Raw genomic sequence first — 19,247 nt, 5'->3', positions numbered from 1 at the left:
AAATCCCAGCAGCAGGCCAAGTGGCAGCCTCCCAGGCCTCTTTCTCCACCATAGACAGGCCAAGCTCAGCACAAAAAGTTTCTCTAGAAAGAATCTGGTATTTTTAAAAATGGCAACATCAGAGCTTTGCTGGACTTTCTTATGCTTATTATGCAATTTGGTATTTTTATTTTAATTCTTGTAATTTCAGTATTTTGAGACACCAGTGAGCTTACTCAGACTTGGATAATTCTCAGAATTTGCTTTCTAAGGCCTGCCAAAGATGAGAAGACTCAAAAAAAAAAAAAGATCCTTTCCCAGAGAGTTCTCCAATTGAAACCCCTCGCCCAACTGTCTAATGTGCATCCAAGCTTCTCTGGAATCCTCTCTCCCTCATTTCTCCATTTCCCCCCTTCTTCCAGCCAAGGCTTAAGTCCAGACTCTGGCCTCGGGATCCAGAGCCACGGGGAGGGTCGAGTATTGTCTCCTATTGTCCAGCTTCAAACCTGTGCTGTCAATCCATCCCCCCCTCCCCCCTCGATGTCCCTCTCCACTCTCCAACCCACCCGGTAAAGGCCTGCCCCTCAGAAACCTGGCCGCTGCCTCTCCGCCCCTTCCCCACCACAGGTTTTACTCCAGCAATACCAAGCAGGCTGCCCTCAAATGGACCTGCTCTCCTAAGCCTCAGTGCCTGGGGCATCCCGGCCTTCTGCCACCTGTCCGGCAAATCCACACCCACCTCTCAGTCTCAACTCCATCGCGTCCTCCTCTCCAATGTCTTCCCGGGCCCTCCCCCACTCTAGGACCACTGCCCCTTGTCCTGGACACCAGTCACAACGCCTCCCCCAACCCACAGCCCTGGCTACAAGGGCAGCCCACTTTGGCCACGTTTTAGAGCCTGAGTTGGGCCCTCTGGCTAAAGCTGATGCTAGGACAGCCAATTCATAACTGGAAGCCTCCTATGGATTGTCCCGGAGTGAAAAACCATGAGCCGGGCTGATCAGACTGACTTATTCATTTGTTCATTCGTTTCCTCTCCCGCATTTGAATTGGTGAATCAAGCAGGTAGTAGCAGGAGCCAGAATCAAGAGGTTTTTGATTAATGACCACCCATCATGTGAAACCATGTAGCTGAGTGAATTTATACAGTAAGTCCCCTACATACGAACCTTCAAGTTGCAAACTTTCAAAGATGGGAACATGCGTTTGCAGGTCCAATCATGTAAGTTAGTTAGTTCACGCGTCTGGCGTACATTTTCATGTGCATGCATCTGCTACAAGTGGTTGTGCTTTTGTGTACTTTATCGTACAGTACTATTTTTTTGTGTGTGTGTTTGTTTTTTATGTATTATTTGTGTGAAAAGTATTATAAACCCATTACAGTACGGTACAATATAGCCGATTGTGTTAGTTGGGTACCTAGGCTAACTTTGCTGGACTTAACGAACAAATTGGTCTTATGAACGCACTCTCGGAATGGAACTCGTTTGCATGTCGGGGACTCACTGTACAGCAGAGTTTCTCAACTCTTAGATATGTAAACTCATGGGAGGAGCGTATCAGGTTTCTATTGCTGCCAGAACTAACTACCACAATTATAGGGGCTTAAAACAACACAGATTTATTATCTTACCGTTCCATAGGTCCGAAGTCCTACATGGGTCTCACTGGGCTAGTATCAAGGTGTCAGCAAGGCTGTGTTCCTTTTTGAAGCTCTAGGGGAGAAGCTAGAAGCTTTTCCAGTTTCTAGAGGCTGCCTGCATTCCTTGACTTGTGGCCCCTTCATTGATCTTCAAAGCCAGCAACATGGTATCTCTTTGACTCTTCTTCCATCACCATCTCTTTCTGACCCCAGCCAGGAAAGGTTCTCTGCTTTTAAGAACTCATGTGATTAGATTGCCTCCCCCACCAGATAATCCAGGATAATCTCCCCATCTGAAGGTCTATCTGCAAGGTCCCTTCTGGCATGTAAGGTAACACATTCATAGGTTCTGGGGATTAGGATGTGGACATCTTTGGGGAGCCATCACCTTGTTGTCTAGCACAAGGAACTTCTAGAATGCATACTGCAAGGCCTGGCCTGCAAAAATGCTAATCCAGGAGGTTTTTCTGGGAAACCCAAGATAGCTCTGAAGCAGCTGGTCTGCAGACCATCCTTAGAAAAACACGAATATATACAAGTCAGACAGGAAATGAGGGGGCTGTGACAGGGAAGAGTGAGGCAGGCATACTTAGAGTCATTGCAGGTTCCTTCCAAGATGAAGAGCCTTGGAGCTGGATGTCTCACAGTCTTCAGAGTGGCCCAGGGTCACCCCAGCTCTGGAGAAGCAGGATGTACGCTGACTCCTGTTCTTGAACCCCTGTGAGAACCCTGCTTGAGGGGGAGTCTCACATATCCTCCATCAGCTGAGTTCCATTTGCACCTGCAACATATCACCTCACGGCTCCACTGGAACGTAATAGATTTGCGGAAAATATCTGTGTCTTTTCACCTTTGTGTTCCCAGGGCCTGGGGCATAAAGGCGCTCAAGAAATATTTGTTAAACGAATACATGAATTAATGATTTAAGAGCTGTATGTGTGTAGGGAGGGTGGGAGGGAGATGCAAGAGGGAGGAGATATGGAGATGTATGTATATGTATAGCTGATTCACTTTGTTATAAAGCAGAAACACACCATTGTAAAGCAATTATACTCCAATAAAGATGCTAAAAAAAAAAAAAAAGCTGTAAGTGTGAAAAGAGCTCTCTAAGAAGCATGAGAGAAGTCCCCTAGAGTGGCTGATTTTAATCTGGAGGGCCTAGGCCTTTGAGCTGGGTCTAAGAAGAGAAATGGGGTTGGAAACGGGAAAGGATTCCGGGCAGGGGGAAGAGCAAGAACTAGAGCACAGAGAGGACGCACCAGCAAGGCCTGGGCAGGACCAGGGAAGGCGGCTAGTGTGACCTCATGGGGGGAGGGTGGAGAGAGGGGGCTAGAACCTGATGACTCAAGCTTTAGGAAGAGGCCTCTGGCAGCTTTACCTAAAAGGAACCAGACGATGGAGGAGATCCTAGAGTGAGGGGATCAGGAACAGGATAGGGACTGTCTGGTGAGAGAAGCAGTGATGGAGTGAAGAGACTGAGATAACCAGAGGAAGAAGCATAATATGGTGACTCATTGTGCAGGAAGCAAGGGCAAGGACATAGATGGTGCCAACACCTGGAGGGGGGAGGTGCCACGGTCGGGGATCAGGAGGTGGGTATGGGGCAGCACTGGACAAAAGGGAGCTGACTCCAGGAGGCTGGGACAAGGTGGAGTGGGGAAGCCTTGGAACTGCCAGGGGAGAGTGTCACAGGAAGGTGGCCCAGGCCGGATCCTTGGAGACCCCAACACTACAGGGCAGGAGGAGGAGGGTAAGGAAAAGGAGTAGTCAGGAGCAAGACAAGAATTGGGAAGGAAAGCTTCATTCATGGGACGATTATTGCAAAAGAGCGAGGTCAACTTTCCCAAGCGCCCCGGAGAAGTAAAGCCTAGGACCCGATTGGCGTAAGGAGGCCCCTCTGGGAGGTGGTTGATGTGGGGATCTGGGCCAGAGCCCCACCCCCGCAAGTGAGCTGCAGGGGCCTGCAAAGCAAGCGGGCATGGGTGGCCACAGAATCACTTCCGCTCACTAGCATGCTCTCTTGTGCAAACACGCAGTGGTTTATCTAGCAGTCCCTCTAAGTTAAATCACCCTCTACCCGAAACCTTTGCTGCCAAACATGGGATGGCTGTGTAGAGAGAGGGCCTAGGACAGCCTCACGGAGATTTCTGCAGCACAGGAACCTGTGAGGAATTCTTGTGACACAACGGTAGTGGAGTGAGACGGCAGGAACAGGGGACATCTCAACAGACATAGACCCCCTGACCCCCACCACCCTGGGAATATGCAAGCCCTCAGCCTTCGAAAACTCACATCTGGAGAAAAGGGAGTCCTGGGATTGACTGAGATCCAATTGCATGAGCCTGGTAGAACGAGGGCCCAAAACAGAAACTTACTTGAATGAAGGGAAAATAGAGAAGGTGGCATATCTTTCACTCCTGAGCTGTGGGTTGAGATTCACACCTCCTCCACGTGTTTTGGAAAAGTTGGTTCGCTGCCGGGCACAGACTTTGCCGTGTGAATAATCTGCTTGAATAGCTCTGGAAAAATCTTTTCTGGTAGAATGAGTCTCCGAGATTAGCTTTTCCCCCAACAGCCAGGAACATAAGCATATACCCTCTGCTGCCTTCTGCTCAGAAGGCCAGCCCTGCAGAAGAAAAGTGCCTCTTGGGTTAAGAAAAGCTTCAATATTGACCCCATCGAGGCAGAAGGTGACCAGCTGGAGGGCAGGTGACCCTTAACCATACCAAGCATGGGGCTGCCCTGAAGCAGGAACTGGAAATGTTGGCAAACCCCCCAAACCCTAATTCTGTTCCAAAGGCTTACGTGCCTTAACCCACACTGCCTTCCTTGCTTTGGCTCAGGAAGTCACCCTAGAGAACATCAACCTACCCTTGGGGAGATCCAGAGTTTCCAAAATATCTTAAGACACAAAGGGCTTCTGAAAGATTTTTGTTAACTTAAAAACAGACACAAACATTTTACTGAACTATGTATTTCTACATAAACAACTCTGTTACAACAAAATCAGGTAAAATCCACAAAGGTAGACAAGTCTTTAAAGGAAAATACTTTTTCCCTTAAGTATAAAAAGATAATTTGCCAAATAACGTCATACTGAAACACATAAAGCAAGAACTGTTAGAAACACAAGAGAAATAGACAGAAATACAATAGTAGTCTGAGACTAACACACTTTCCTTAGTCTTTAATGAATCAGGTAAGCAAAAATTAAAGGTCCATAAGATTATAATTAATAAGGTCAAATTAATACATATAGATTTAATTTTGTTCCCTTCCGAGAATATATCTTCTTTTCCAGTTTCCTGGGAATATTGATTAAAATTAACAATTTATTAGGTCCCAAGAAAACATCAATAAAGTCCAAAATGCAGAAATTGTACAGGCCATACCCTCTTTGACAACACTTGTAACAAATGTTAATAACAACAACAAAAAGTATCAAACTATCTAGAAATTTTAAAGTTAATTTCAAATAACTCTTAAGTAAAAAATAAAGTCAAATATGAAATTACAAGTTATTTATAACTTAGAACACCATAGCTAAAAATTTAACAGAAATGGATAAAGAAATATTCAGAAGAAAAGTCAGGTAGCCTTATGAGTGCGAGTAACTATATCTACTATTAAACAGGAAAAAGTTTAAATGGCATTCAACTTGAGAAGGTGGAAAAAAAACAAAATAAAGGAAGAAAATTAATAAGAACAAAAACAAACCAAAAAAATCATAAAATGGTAAAACAGTAAATTAAGATTTAAAGTCCCAGAATAAAAAGGGAAAGCACAGACACAGAACGTTATGAATGAGAAAAGAAAATACGACAGCTCCAGGCTAGCAAAGTTGAAAATATTAACAGAATCATTAATTAGGAAGTTTAAGTTGCCAGAAACTTACAGAATAGGAAGAAAGTTTAAAGAGACTAATGAGCATGGAAAAACATTGAAAAAATTGTCAAAGAATTATTTCCTAAAAAGGCACTAGACTTAGACAGCTTTATACATGTTATAAAAACTTCAAGGAGCAAAAAATTCTAAATATTATTTAAACTGTTCAAGGGCATAGAAAAAAAGAGATAGAGCTTCCCAAGTTCTTTTTTTTTTTTAAAGAAGTTAACACAAACCCAACATCAATACCTGACAAAGACAGCAGAAAAAAAAATTATACAACTATCCACCTAAAATTTTGAAAAATTCCAAAATAATAAGAGCAAACCAAATCCAGAGTAATTTTCTTATTTTAAAGCTCTTACTATTATTATACAAGTAATATGAGAGCCATGTAGAAAAATCAGAAAATACAGATAAGAACAAAAAATAAAAGTCTACCATAAACCAATCCATCATAAATAACCACTGTTAACATTGAGTGGGGACATATATTGAAAGAATAATATACCATGACTAAATCAGATTTTTCTAGAAATGCAGAGAGGGTCTGACATTAGCAAATCTATTTAAATGATTCATATTAAGTTATGATAAAGAAAAACCATTTGATCATCTTGACAGATGTGAAAAAAAGGCATTTAATAAAATTCCAACAACCATTACTGATAAAACTTTCAGCAAACTAGAAAGAGGAGGGCATAACTTTAATATATAAATTCAAATATTAAGAATATCTCATACTAAGAGTCAAATTTGTACTTTTGGAGAAACACTAGAGGTATTCTCGCCAAGTAAAAATATATATATAAAGAAGAATGTAAAATATCGGCACAATTTATATAGGTGTTATTTACCATTGTTCTAAAAGTGCTGGTCAGTGTGATAAGGATGTGAAATAAGATTATTAAAAATATGGAGGTAAAGTTATCATCACTACTCAGAACTATTAACTACATGAAAAAGGCAAAAGAATTAACAATAACAACAACAAAACTATTAAAATGAAAGGAAATTCAGTAATTGGCTAGCTACAAAATAAACAAATAACCAATTGCCAAGTTAAACAAACTAGTAAACAACCACAGAACTCTCTATGCAGAGTTAAGAAGAATGAGGTAGATTGATATGGTACTGACAGGAAGATGTCTAAGATCTATTGCCAAGTGAAAAATACAAGCAGCAGAAGAGTTCTATCATATGGTCAAAATGATAAAACATACTTTAGGAAAAGAAGATTTGAGGACTATGAGTCAACTGTTGACTGTTTATCTTGGGGGCAGAAGGATTTTAATTATGGGGGACTTTCAGTTTCCATATTATGTTTTTTCATAATGCTTCCATTTACACAGCTTTTGTTTAATATTTTAAATTAAAAAATCAGGGGCTTCCCTGGTGGCGCAGTGGTTGAAAGTCCGCCTGCCGATGCAGGGGACACGGGTTCGTGACCCGGTCCAGGAAGATCCCACATGCTGCAGAGTGGCTGGGCCCGTGAGCCATGGCCTCTGAGCCTGCGCGTCCGGAGCCTGTGCTCCGCAACGGGAGAGGCCACACAACAGTGAGAGGCCCACGTACCGCCAAAAAAAAAAAAAAAAAAAAAAATCAATGGATTTAATTTTCATTAGAAAAAAAGTAGTCATGTACCTTTATACTAACAATAAGCAGCTGGAAAATATAATGGACAAAAGAGCTCATTTACCATAGTAACCACAACTACAAAAAATTACCTGTACTAGAAAAAATATACTGAGGAACATAATACTTTATAAATTTACTGAAATGAAAGGTTAAATATTATGAAGATGTTAATTCTCTCTATAGTTACCTATAAATTTTACACAATCCAATTTCCAGTTCTTCTAAATGCTACAAAATGATCCTGAATTTCTTTTGGAACTGTCAATATACAAAAAGTACTAGGACATTTTTGAAGACGTTTAATTAATGGGGACATTTAGTCTAAATCTGAGATGATCAAACTATGTGGTACCAGTGCCAGAATGTACACAATAGAAAGTTCAGAAGTACGCTTAAAGAAATATAAGGATTGAGGGCTTCCCTGGTGGCGCAGTGGTTAAGAATCCTCCTGCCAATGCAGGGGACACGGGTTCAAGCCCTGGCCTGGGAAGATCTCACATGTCACAGAGCAACTAAGCCCGTGTGCCACAACTACTGAGCTTGTGCTCTAGAGCCCACGAGCCACAACTACTGAAGCCCGTGCGCCTAGAGCCCATGCTCCACAACAAGAGAAGCCACTGCAATGAGAAGCCCGTGCACCGCAAGGAAGAGTAGCCCCTGCTTGCCGCAACTAGAGAAAGCCTGCATGCAGCAATGCAGCCAAAAATAAATAAAATAAATAATTTTTTAAAAAAAGAAAATGCTTTCTAAAAAAAAAAAGAGGGGCTTCCCTGGTGGCGCAGTGGTTGAGAGTCCGCCTGCCGATGCAGGGGACACGGGTTCGTGCCCCAGTCTGGGAAGATCCCACATGCCGCGGAGCGGCTGGGCCCGTGAGCCATGGCCGCTGAGCCTGCGCGTCCGGAGCCTGTGCTCCGCAATGGGAAAGGCCACAACAGTGAGAGGCCTGAGTACCGAAAAAAAAAAAAGTATATATATATATATATACATATATGGATTGGGTATATAGTGAAAATGGGATTTTGTATCAGTAGAGAAAGGATAGATTTCCCAGTAAGTGATGTTGGGGTAATTTAAAAAATAAATTCCACATGGATCATAGATTTAATTGCTTAAACAAACAATAAAAGTACAAGAATAAAATACTGGTGAAAATTCATACAACCTTGGAATCAGAATTGCAAAGATCTTCAAAAGCATGACAGCAAAGGCAGCAACCATAAAGGAAAAGGTAGATTTGACTAAAAAAAATTTTTTAATCTAAGCCATATATTGAACTTTTAAAAAATAAATTTATTAATTTAATTTATTTATTTCTGGCTGTGTTGGGTCTTCGTTGCTGTGTGTGGGCTTTCTCTAGTTGAGGTGAGCAGGGGTTACTCTTCCTTGTGGTGTGTAGGCTTCTCATTGTGGTGGCTTCTCTTGTTGTGGAGCACGGGCTCTAGGTGTGCGGGCTTCAGTAGTTGTGGCACACAGGCTCAGTAGTTGTGGCACACAGGCTTAGCTGTTCCGCAGTATGTGTGATCTTCCCAGACCAGGGCTCGAACCTGTGTCCCCTGCATTGGCAAGTGGATTCTTAACCACTGCACTACAGGGAAGCCCCAAATACATGCAACTTTTAAAAAATAATATTTATAGGGAGAAAAAAAAACTTCTTAGAAATCAATGAGAAACACAAACACCTTGTGAGAAAATTGGCCAGAGAAGACGAATAGGTAAATGACAAAAGAATATAGTCTAATAAATATGTTGGCTAGGAGGGTCACACTATCATCAAAATATGCATATCAAAACTAGCCCCCCCAGTCCCCATGGGAACACCAGTGTGAAAGAGGGGAATCGGACATTCTCACACATTGCTGGTGGGAGCATAATTTGGTATCATCTTTCTGGAAGGCAATTAGAGGCAAGATATATTAAAAGTCCCCAACATGTGCATACCTTTTTGTTAGTCAGGATATGTTACACTGCAGTAACAAAATAACCCTGACATCCCAATAGTGTAACACTTAAAGTTTATTCTTTCTTCACAGTACACGTCCACACAGGTGGGGAGGGGGATGTCATGATGGGAGAAGGGGAGCTCTCCACACAGTCACTCAGGGACCCAGGCTGACAAAGGCTCCAGCTGACATAGGCTCCAGCCCTGGGACATCACCACCTGTGGGGCAAGGCAACAGAAAGACTGGAGACCTGCACGGGGGCATCTCACAGTCTCAGCCTGGACGTTGCACATGTCACTTCTGCTCACACCTTATTGGCCAGCATTAGCACCAGGACCCTGAGTGACTATAGGGGATGGTAAGTGGCATCTCCTGTGTGCCCAGGAGGGAGAGGAGGAGACGGAGCAGTGCTTGTAGCACCCATTACACTTTTGAGCCAGCAAGTCCAATTTTAGAAAGTTATCCTAAGTAAATATTCTAAAAAGTTCATGAAGGTGTTAGAAGAAAGGATTTCCATCGTATCCTTGAGTACAACAGTATAAAACTGGAAACAAGTACCCAAGGTACAACTTACACAGATGTTAAAAATGATGCTGTTACATATTTCTGACATAGAAATATATTCACTATAGTGTTAAAAGGGAAAAAAGCAAGTTATAAAACAGTATATGTATAATAATGTATAATATGATTGTATCTCATGAAAAAAGTAATAAAACAGCTATAGATGCATAGAAAAGAAGTCTGAAAAGATATATACCAAAATGTTAACAGTGGTTATAATCAGATGGTGTAATAACAGGTGATTTTTTTCATTTCTTCTTAGAAAAGTATATATTATTTATGTACCAAAAAGGCATTTGAAAAGGGAAAAGAAAAAAACAACAGTATTCTTGGGAGAGTCCACTTATCCACCTCATGCTAATCGTTAAATTCTTACATTTGATGCAAGAAATGCCTAATTGTCTGTCACACCATAAGCATTGCTACAACAATTTATTTAAAGTCAGGATTTTATATTAAAAGTGGTCCATAGGGTAAGAACAGTGACACATTCCCCACAGCTGCATATCATCGGACCTGTCAGTCATCCGCCAAAATGTCCCACAGTCTGGACTCCACCGTGGTTTCTCTGGGCTCCTGGCAGGTGCACCGGGGGTCTGTGTGGCCTGGGGAGGGCCACTCTTCACAAGGCTCTGCATTCGTCAAAGAGAGTAGGGCACTGTACAATTCCGCTCAAAACAAAAGACCCACAAGCTCTTCTTCTCAAAGATGGATTCCAGAACATATAACATCACCGCCAGGATTACTAAAGACTCCTCTTAGCTATACATATATTTTTAAATTGAAAACCCTTCCTTGTCGTTTCTCCTGCTTCCCCCTGCTGCTTCCTCCCCCAATACACACACACACACACACACACACACACACACACTCCAAAGTTCACTAGACCATATCATCTGGCTGCCAAATTCTTACCATAATCACCTTCTTCCTGGCTGGTGTTTAAAGAGGAACTGGAAAAACCCATATGCTTGAGATAGGTGTATGAAAAAGACACGTAAAACAACACACATTTTTATACAGCATTCCCTCTCCATGCCGTCACCCCCACCATCCCAAGAATATATATTTATTTTGGGGAAACTATGTATGCAGAAATTGGAATTCTTTTAAACCATGCATGTCATTTAAGAATATGTATGGATGTTGATTTGCAGGCTTCTAGTTTAAATCGCCAGCGCTTCAAAATCCAGTGATCTTTCGAGTGAATAAAAGAACCCATAGCTTTTAGATGGACACATGGCACAAGAGCCACTTTCAGCGATGAGCTGAATGCAGCGGCTGGCTCTGTCTTAAAGGGCAACCTCTGTCAAGCACCTCTGCTAAGTCCCATCCAGGCTGCCTGCCTTCTAAGGGAGCACCTGGCCACACCTGACGTCCCTGGCACACCCTGTGGTTGGCTTTGGCTCTCACCCAAAGTTGCCCCCGATTTCTATAGAAAAGCAGTCTTGCCTATAGAAAAGGAGTCCTTTTACAACAGGCCGATCGTGACGCCTCTGAGTAGCACTGTATCCCACCCTTTATTTGATGTTTTATGTCAAATGTAGTAAATACTGGCCAGGCGTTAGCTAACCACCGTCCAGGCTGTGCCCGCGGGCCGCCCAAGTCTAGAGGTGTCCATGAGGAGACTGCAGGATGGAGACCAACTGCCCGCTGTGGACAGTCCTCCCGGGGGCCGGTCAGGCACCACTCAACCTGCTCTAACCACTGGCTGGTCTACTCCCTCCCCAGTGCTGGCTCCTGTCTGGGAAGGGGCTGGGCAGTGATGGGCAATCCCCCCACACCCCACCTGCCCCACCATCACTCTGTTTACTGCTCTGCCATTTTGGGGCCTCCTGCTTGTTTTGAACAAACTGCTTTGCCTCCACGAAAGCCATCAACGAAGAACTCAAAATGTGTCTCATCGTTCTGGCCTCTCAAAGCACCAACATCATTTTAACCAACAATCTCTTGGAAAGATCCCTACAAAAGCAGAATCATTCAAAAGTGGAACTTATTGCTGTAATGAATGTAAATGTAATTCTGATTCATTCATTTATAAGTTATCATTTGCTGTGGACATATGTTAAAACAGTATAACTGCAATGTGCTCTTATCAGGACACGAGAGTGTTTTTTTCTTGGCACCCAAAGGTCACTAAAGGGAGAAGAGAGCATGACTCGTAGCAAGACACTGGACCAGGGTTCAGGAGACCCAGATGCAGCCCACGCTGCTGCTCACTAGCTGGGTGACTCAGGGTGAGTCACCTGTCTCTGCTTCCTCTGCAAAATGGGGAATGATCTCTGCCCCATTCTCTCACTCAGCTGAGGTCTAAAGTGACGGCATGCAGGGGAGTGTGGAAGGGAGGGAGTGTACAAGTTCTGGGTCTCATGTGGACGTTGGCTCTCTTTCAAGGCCTGACCACACTGTCCCAGCCTGTCACTCAGGTGGTTTTCCATTCCCGAGGCACTAGGAAGACTTTATCTCCCCTTGCCGCTCTCAGCTGTATCACGCATCCAGTGGGTCTTTACTTGGAATGAAAATTATTTTTAAGGATCATTATGGTTAAAGGATTCCAAATTTTCCATTGCTTTTTTTAGGCCCCAGGTTTCACAGATGCAAAGGAAAAAAAAAAAAAAGCTAATTGAGGTTCAGGCAGGCAGTCTTGGAGATGTCCAATCAGGAGACATCACTCGGAAACAAAGACGCAGTCCTAGCTCTAAATCCTCCAGCAGCATGACAGGGCTGGGGTGTTTGTGAGGCAAGGGTTATGCCCTGCCTGCACTTGGCTTCAGATCACGACAACCAAAGGGCATCAGTGCTGAGACTGGAGCTGGATGTCCTAACAAATGAGGGCTTGGCTCAAGGGAAACTGGGATGAATTCAGCGGGTCATTCTCCTTATATCCCGAGGCTGTTAGACAGGGCTAGCCTCTCGACAGACTGTCTAGGTTGTCCCCAGGCCTTTTTTTTTTTTTTTTTTTTTTAAAGAAAGTAAATGAAGAAACATTAAGACCTTTAGAGAAAAGCAGAAGGAACTGAAAGTCCAGGGCTTTTGTAAAGGTGTGCTTTCCCTGCTGAGCCCAACTTAGCTTCTCCTTTAGAGGAACCCCTGCTGCTCTTAGCTCCTGGGCTGCATGGTGTAAAGCTGGCTGGGGCCACATAGTGTGGGGCTCTCAGCTCCTCACCTACTGCCTACAAGGGCTCACCAAACTCTTCCACGGTCGGTGAGCAGGGGTCATGGGTCTCAACTGCACAGGGACACAGCAGCCCACCGTGGTAATGGCTCTACCGCTGCCACCGGTTTCTCCCGTCACTGCCCAGAATGTGCAAGTGGCTTTAGCAACTCTATCCTCCAATGAATACGTCATCTGAGCATGCTCCAGTCAGTCAAGATGGCTCCCTCTGGATGAATAAGCTGCCTCATAGACAGGGGTAGTGGGCATCAGAAGACCCAAGCTGAGGTTTCAGAATCCCGGTGTCTGCTGCTCCTGGGCAGGTGGACTGGCCTAGCCTGAGAAGAATCCTCTTTAGCCCACTGCTGGGCCACAAGGCCAACTCACGGTCAGCCCAGCTCTCTGATCTCCAGGTCAGTAGAGCGGCTACCACTGTCCTGAGAGCCATCTGGAGCTCCAGGGAAAGGGCAGGGCCAGCAGCGCCCAGTCACACACCAGCAGGAGGGCTGACCACGCTTTCCATTTCCATCTGCCACCAGCCCAGTGAACTCCACCAGAGCTGCCCCACTCAGCCTGCGGGTCTCCCCTACATGTCCTGGTGCTTTCCCCATCCCAAATAAGACCTCCCTGCTCAGGGAGATGGTCTCAGCTACATGAAAGAGAGCAGCAGGACTTGTAAAGTCACCCTGGGGCCTGGGTCACATCCTTGTGTACCCTACCCACCTCCTCAGGCTATTTTATTGTTTATCTAAACAATTCAGCAGGGAGCAATTCTAATGTGTGAGAAAATCCTTCTAGAGGGGGAAGTTCTCTTAGTGGTTCTCAAAGTAGGTAAGGGGGCAGCAAAGCCTCCCCCTCCCTCAAAGGGATTTAGAAATGCCGTCGGCCAGGGATTCAGACCATCTTGCCATGCATGGGGCAAATGAAATGGCCACTGGCCCCACTGAGAAACTCAGTAAGAGAGGAGAGGTCCATGGCTCTGGTCCCTTCCTTAGCAGGAACAGGGGGAGGCAGACCTGGGCAGAACTCCTCTAAGGCCAAGGCTCAGCCACTTTGAGCCCACTCTTTCCCTCATGGGCCTGTGTGATTTCTTTTTCAATTGTCTAAACCCAACAGAGGATCCCACCCTAGATCCCAAGCCCTGGGCAGCCCCTATACCAGGGACAGTCAGTGGTCCTAGAATCCCTAGGCCACAGGCCTCACCCCTGGAAAGGAAGGGTGGTCTCAGTGTCAGAGGCCCCCAGGGGCAGAGCATCATGGATGGGCTGCTGGGGGCGGGGGGGCCTCAGACCAGCTCCTGCTGCTTCCACCGCCACCCTCCCGGCCCCAGGGCCACCTGAGCCAACCCACGAGTCTGTCCACAAAGTCACATACATGCCTGATAATGACCCAGTGCACCAGGATGGTGGACTGTCCAACAGGGGCTTGATGGGGGATGTGATGAAAACACTAAATTCTGTTTATGCGTTTAATTGAACAAATATTTATTAAGCACCTACTCTGTGCCAGGCACTGTGCTAGGCACCCTCGCTGCGTGCTGTCCCCACAGCACAGTAACCTGCTCAGAAATTAAAACCAAGAAAAGGAACATTGTCGCAACCCTACAAACTGGGAAGTGGGCGGAGTGGATGCAGGCGATTCCCCTGCCAGAAAACGCCTCCACCAGAAGCGTGTTTTCTCTCTTGGGACAAGTCTCTACTAAGTGGTTGCTTTAAAGCACCTCTGTATATACTGAGAGGAAAGCTGCTATCACCACGCCCCACGCATTGGTGCCTGGTGGACATTCGAATACTCTGAACGCTACTCAAAAAAAAGGAGTTGGAAAGGGTATTCATATTTGAATTAGAAAATTTTTTTTTCCAGTTCATATGGTTGCAACAGCCCTTAAGAAAGATATAAACATCCCTGCCCTGACTGCGTAAATGTTTAAGGTAGACCTAGTTCTGGATTCCTGAGTCAGAATCGTCCAGTTGTCCATGACCCCGCAAGGCCAGAGGAGCAAGGGGAGGTTTCTATTCTGGAGAGGAGAGAGTGGACGGCACCCCTGGTTTGGAAACATGACGAACCGCGCCTGCATTTACAGAAGCCACGCGAACGGGAGGACGTCCTAGTGCTACTCCGTGTCACACACACCCTGGGGACTCACGCGCAGCCCTAGTTGTCGGTGCCCAGCTTGGAGAGGCCCCGGCGGAAGTTGTGCAGGTCATCGATCTTCCCGTCCAGCACCTCCAAGAAGCTCTTCAGCTCCACCTTCAGGTGGCGCTGGCGGTACTTGCTCTCCTCGATGTCCGTCTTCAGGGAGCGCACTTTGTCTTCCAGGTTCTGATTGTCTTTCTCTGCCGCCTGAAGCAAAGAGAGAGAGAAAGGAGGGTCTGGGGACAGAGCGGGAGGAGCCCCGCTGAGACCTGCGACAGCCAGACTGTCCGTCCCCCTCGGGCGGGCCTGCCTTCCTGGAGGTGTTAAGTGTCCTGCCCCCACCCCCCTAGCATCAGGTGTGTGCCCCTCCTTCCTGCTGTTCTCTGGCAGAGGTGCCAACGGCCAGCATCTCGCCTTAAAATGATGCCCCCACAGAGAACACAGAACTCAGCCTCCTGCCCAAGGGAGCCTGGTGCTAAGTGATCCTTTCACAAAGTGCCCAGCAGAGGAAGCCTGAAATCCCAGCACATGGAGTTTTCAGCCCCAAGCCCAGGGTGGTCAGCAGAGGCCCCCTTCGGGTTCCATTCTGGGAGAGAGTGAGAAATAGCACAAATGGAAGAGTGACTTGTTTCTCCCAGTTCCACTGAGAAGGCGAGGCCTCCTCGGCCCCAGGCCAGCCTCTGGCCGTCAGCGAGGGAGGACTGGCCATGCCAGACACAGGGACAGTGGGTCTGTGCTCTGTCCATCCCGTGGTGTTGCCATGGAGACGCTGAAGCTCCCAATGGCGGGACCACTGTGAGTCCAAATAAGAGCTTTCATCTTACAGGCATAAAATGAGAATTTTTGAATGGGTGTACAAGAACCAGTTACTAATACCAAGGTTGTGTATCTGAACAAAGTGCTCTCGAAGTGAGGAGAACCTCGGAGGTGAAGGAGGACCTGAAAATGCTCCTTCAGAAATGGAGCAGGTGGATCAGAAATCCGAAGCCAGCAGGGTGGGGGGGCGGAGGGGGGGGAGCCTTCCAAGGTCATGTTCAAGGTCACTGGCTGGGGAGGTACAATAGCCCCTGGGTCTTAGGCTCTCAGCCCTCCTTTCCATCCCCTGCCCCGCACCCTTCTGTGGTTCTGTAGGGACTTCTGTGGGCAGGAAACAGTCACCTACACTATGGTTATGCACAGGACACCTTCATATAAGTGGAAAAAACAGAAGACAAACACTGCTGAGTCTGCACCCGGGAGCAAAGCTGGCATCTGGCATGTAGTTACGCTGGCTTTTTAGGAATACAAAGTCTCTCTTCTTTACCAAGCCAGGCGTGAAAGGGAGAGGCCTCGGAGAAATGGGTAACACAGTGGATGCCTTCTCATCTGAGCCCAGGTGGACATGCTCCCCGTCCTTACCTCTAACTTCTCAGAGACGTATTCACACTCTGACATGAGCTGAGGTATGATTTCACTTTGTTTTCGGAGGTCTATCAACTCCTACAGGAGACAGAAATTGGAAAAAGAATGTGAAAGCAAGTCAGATAAAATGTATCCTTGAAAATCCCCAACTGCTGCATAAAATAATGGAAGCAGCTTTTGGAACCTGTGTTGTCTGCGTAAAAAATAAAGGCGATGATGTTATACTTAACACACATGAGGTAATTCTAAAGGCTGAGTATGTTCCATGAATTAATGCATGAAGGCTGAACACCACCATGAAAAGAGAAGTATGATTCCTGTTTTGTAGATGGGGAAACCGAGGCTGAGAGAGGATTGGTAACTTGCCCATGGTCTCCACCCTCTGTATACAGTAAGTCCCCTACATATGAACATTCAAGTTGCGAACTTTCAAAGATGCAAATGTGTGTTCACATGTCCAATCACGTAAGTCAGTTAACGTGTCTGGCGTACATTGTCACGTGCATGCATCCTCTACAAGTGATTGTGCGTTTGTGTACTTTACTGTACAGTACTGTATAGAGTACAGTACTACAGTATCTTTATTTCATGCCCAGGATGTCTGGAAGCAAGCGTAAAAGCAGCAGTGATGTAGCTGGTACTACAGTACTTTTCAAAGTACTGTGCTGCAAGGTTAAAAATGTTTTCTTTGGTTTTTGTGTCTGTTTTTACGTATTATTTGTGTGAAAAGTATGATAAACCTATTACAGTACAGTAGGATACAGCCGATTGTGTTAGTTGCATACCTAGGATAACTTTGTTGGACTTACGAACAAATTGGACTTACAAGTGCACTCTTGGAATGGAACTCGTTCGTGGGTAGGGGACTTGCTGTACTTAGCTGTCCTGTCCCCCAGAAAATAAATGACTGTGTGACAGGGGGTTCTCGCTGCATTAATTTGACAGCAGAACACAACTTCTGATAAAAGACCACCTATGAAAGTTTCCGGTGCTTTTGTGAATGTTCAGCTCCCTCTTGCATCTGAGTGACTAACTACAGAATAAGTACAACAAGGAGGCTGCAGAGGGTAATGGTCAGGCCTTTGCTCTGGACTATCTGTGCCTTGGTGTAGCTTTTGGCTCTGTCTCTGTGCTGAGGTCCAGGCAGCTGCCAGGGCTGGTCACATGCCCCACAGCTGCCTGCCGTGTCCCTGGGTGGAGATCACCCGCCAAGGCCTAGGGGACGCCGAGCAGCACTGCTCAGAGCCCCACTACCCACCGTCTCCTTTTCTCGGAGTTCCAACTCCAGCTCCTCAATTCTTCTCTTCAACTGGGTATTCTTCTCCTTCTCTCTGTTTATCTCGCTGCACTGCTCTTCCAGCTCGTCAATCTTTAATTAATATCACATGTTAAAGCAGGGATGACAGTTTACTTTAGTCATTAAACAAAAGATCACCACAGCTCTTTTAAAGTAAACCATAAATTAACCCACTTATACATTTTTCCTTGTGGCTACAAACAAACTCCATGGGGCTCCCCCTGGGGTGTTTGCTCCTGCTAGCACAGGATGCCCTCATTTAATACCAACAAAGCCACAGAAGTCACAAAACCTGGCTTCAGTATGCTCTGGGCCTCTGGTTTTCTCTCACAGTCACAGGACGGTAGCTTTAGGCTTGCTTTAAGGATCTGTCACAAGTCGGGGCCAGACGTCCCATGAATCCATCTGCTGCTTCGCAGAATGATTGTCACATCAGCTTAATCATGCCCTGAATGATTCTGTTGCATTTCAAGGGGTTAAGCGAGCAGGGTAGAGAACCGAGCAACTCTGTGGGACAGTGGCTACCAACTGGGACTCGATGACATTTCAAACGTTTTAAATCAAGATGACCGTTCCCCACTGATGCACGCAGAAGGGGCCTGGCCCGTGGGCCTCTTCCTGGAGAGATGACAAGTGCAGGCTGAGGTACATCCCCAGAGTGCATCTTTCTCTCCTTCCCAAGCCTGACACCTCTGACACCGGGCATTTCCCAGGGGCCAAAGCATGGGTGCAGAGTGGACGGCAGGGGTGTAACCAGCAAGTAACACAAGAGCACCATGTTGATGGGGTTCCCCACGAGCAGGCAGCGGCAGTCCTCAGGGTGCAGGGCACTAAGGGGTCAACATGAGGACAATTCTCAGAGATGACCTGCACCAGCCCTCAGGATCTGAACCTCCAGCCACAGGAGCTGCCGGAGATCCCACCAACGTCCACATCCCGCCCTGGGAATCAAGTTCCCAGTGCTTCCCACCCAGGGAAGCTGACGCTCCGCGCGGGGAGTAGGTTCCACTGCACGCACTTCCTCCACGCCCCGCCCGCCCGCACGGCTCTTTGGTTCTTACACTCAGACGCGAAGCGAGAAACTCAGCTCTTCGCTTGGAAAAAGAAAGAAAGGGCGATCAATCCCTCGGGCAGGCAGATCAGCCCAGCCTCAGAAGGGAAGGTGGAGAGTCAGAACTTGGCCCGCACCCCTCACCATCAGCACTTCATGAAAAAATGACACGAGGCAGTGTCACGTGCCACCTGCTCCGAAGTAAGATGTGAAATAGGGGAGTGGTTTCCAGGGGCTCCACTCAGAACGGATGGGCGGGTTATAAACGGGGGCAAGGGGAGCCAGTACCAATCTCAATGCGACCCGTGCCCTGAAATCCTGCATTTACGGATCAGACTGTGTTCACCGACTGTGGATAAAAGTGCTGACCAGCAAAACAGCACAGCAACCCAGGACCTCACCTGGGAACCCTAAAACAACCGCATCAACTCAGCCCAACTCCAGAGCATGAGCGACTAATTACAGGGAAGGGCGTGGGTGAATTCTGAAAAAAATCGAAAAGCTCCGATGTCAGGGTAGGAGGGTAGAGGGCACACGAGGGCCGTCCGCATCCGCCCACC

The 19,247-nt window shown here is 46.3% G+C and overlaps 1 protein-coding gene across 2 annotated transcripts in view; it reads right to left on the bottom strand.

Moving 5' to 3' along the window:
* Positions 1-10,578: 10,578 nt before the first annotated feature.
* The window catches only part of HOMER2 (homer scaffold protein 2), a 107,156-nt gene continuing 98,487 nt past the window's right edge, over positions 10,579-19,247 (bottom strand). For both annotated transcript variants that reach the window (XM_081227342.1, XM_081227341.1), the window contains exons 7-9: positions 17,598-17,708; positions 16,337-16,417; positions 10,579-15,145 (exon numbers count right to left, since the gene is read on the bottom strand). In XM_081227342.1, coding sequence (XP_081083468.1) covers positions 14,957-15,145; positions 16,337-16,417; positions 17,598-17,708 — 381 coding nt within the window. In that variant the 3' untranslated portion in view covers positions 10,579-14,956. The remainder of the gene's footprint in view (positions 15,146-16,336; positions 16,418-17,597; positions 17,709-19,247) is intronic.

Source organism: Mesoplodon bidens (assembly GCF_964165515.1).
Source record: "Mesoplodon bidens genome assembly, chromosome: 3".
NCBI lineage: Eukaryota > Metazoa > Chordata > Mammalia > Artiodactyla > Ziphiidae > Mesoplodon > Mesoplodon bidens.
This window is presented reverse-complemented; position numbering and strand designations above follow the sequence as displayed.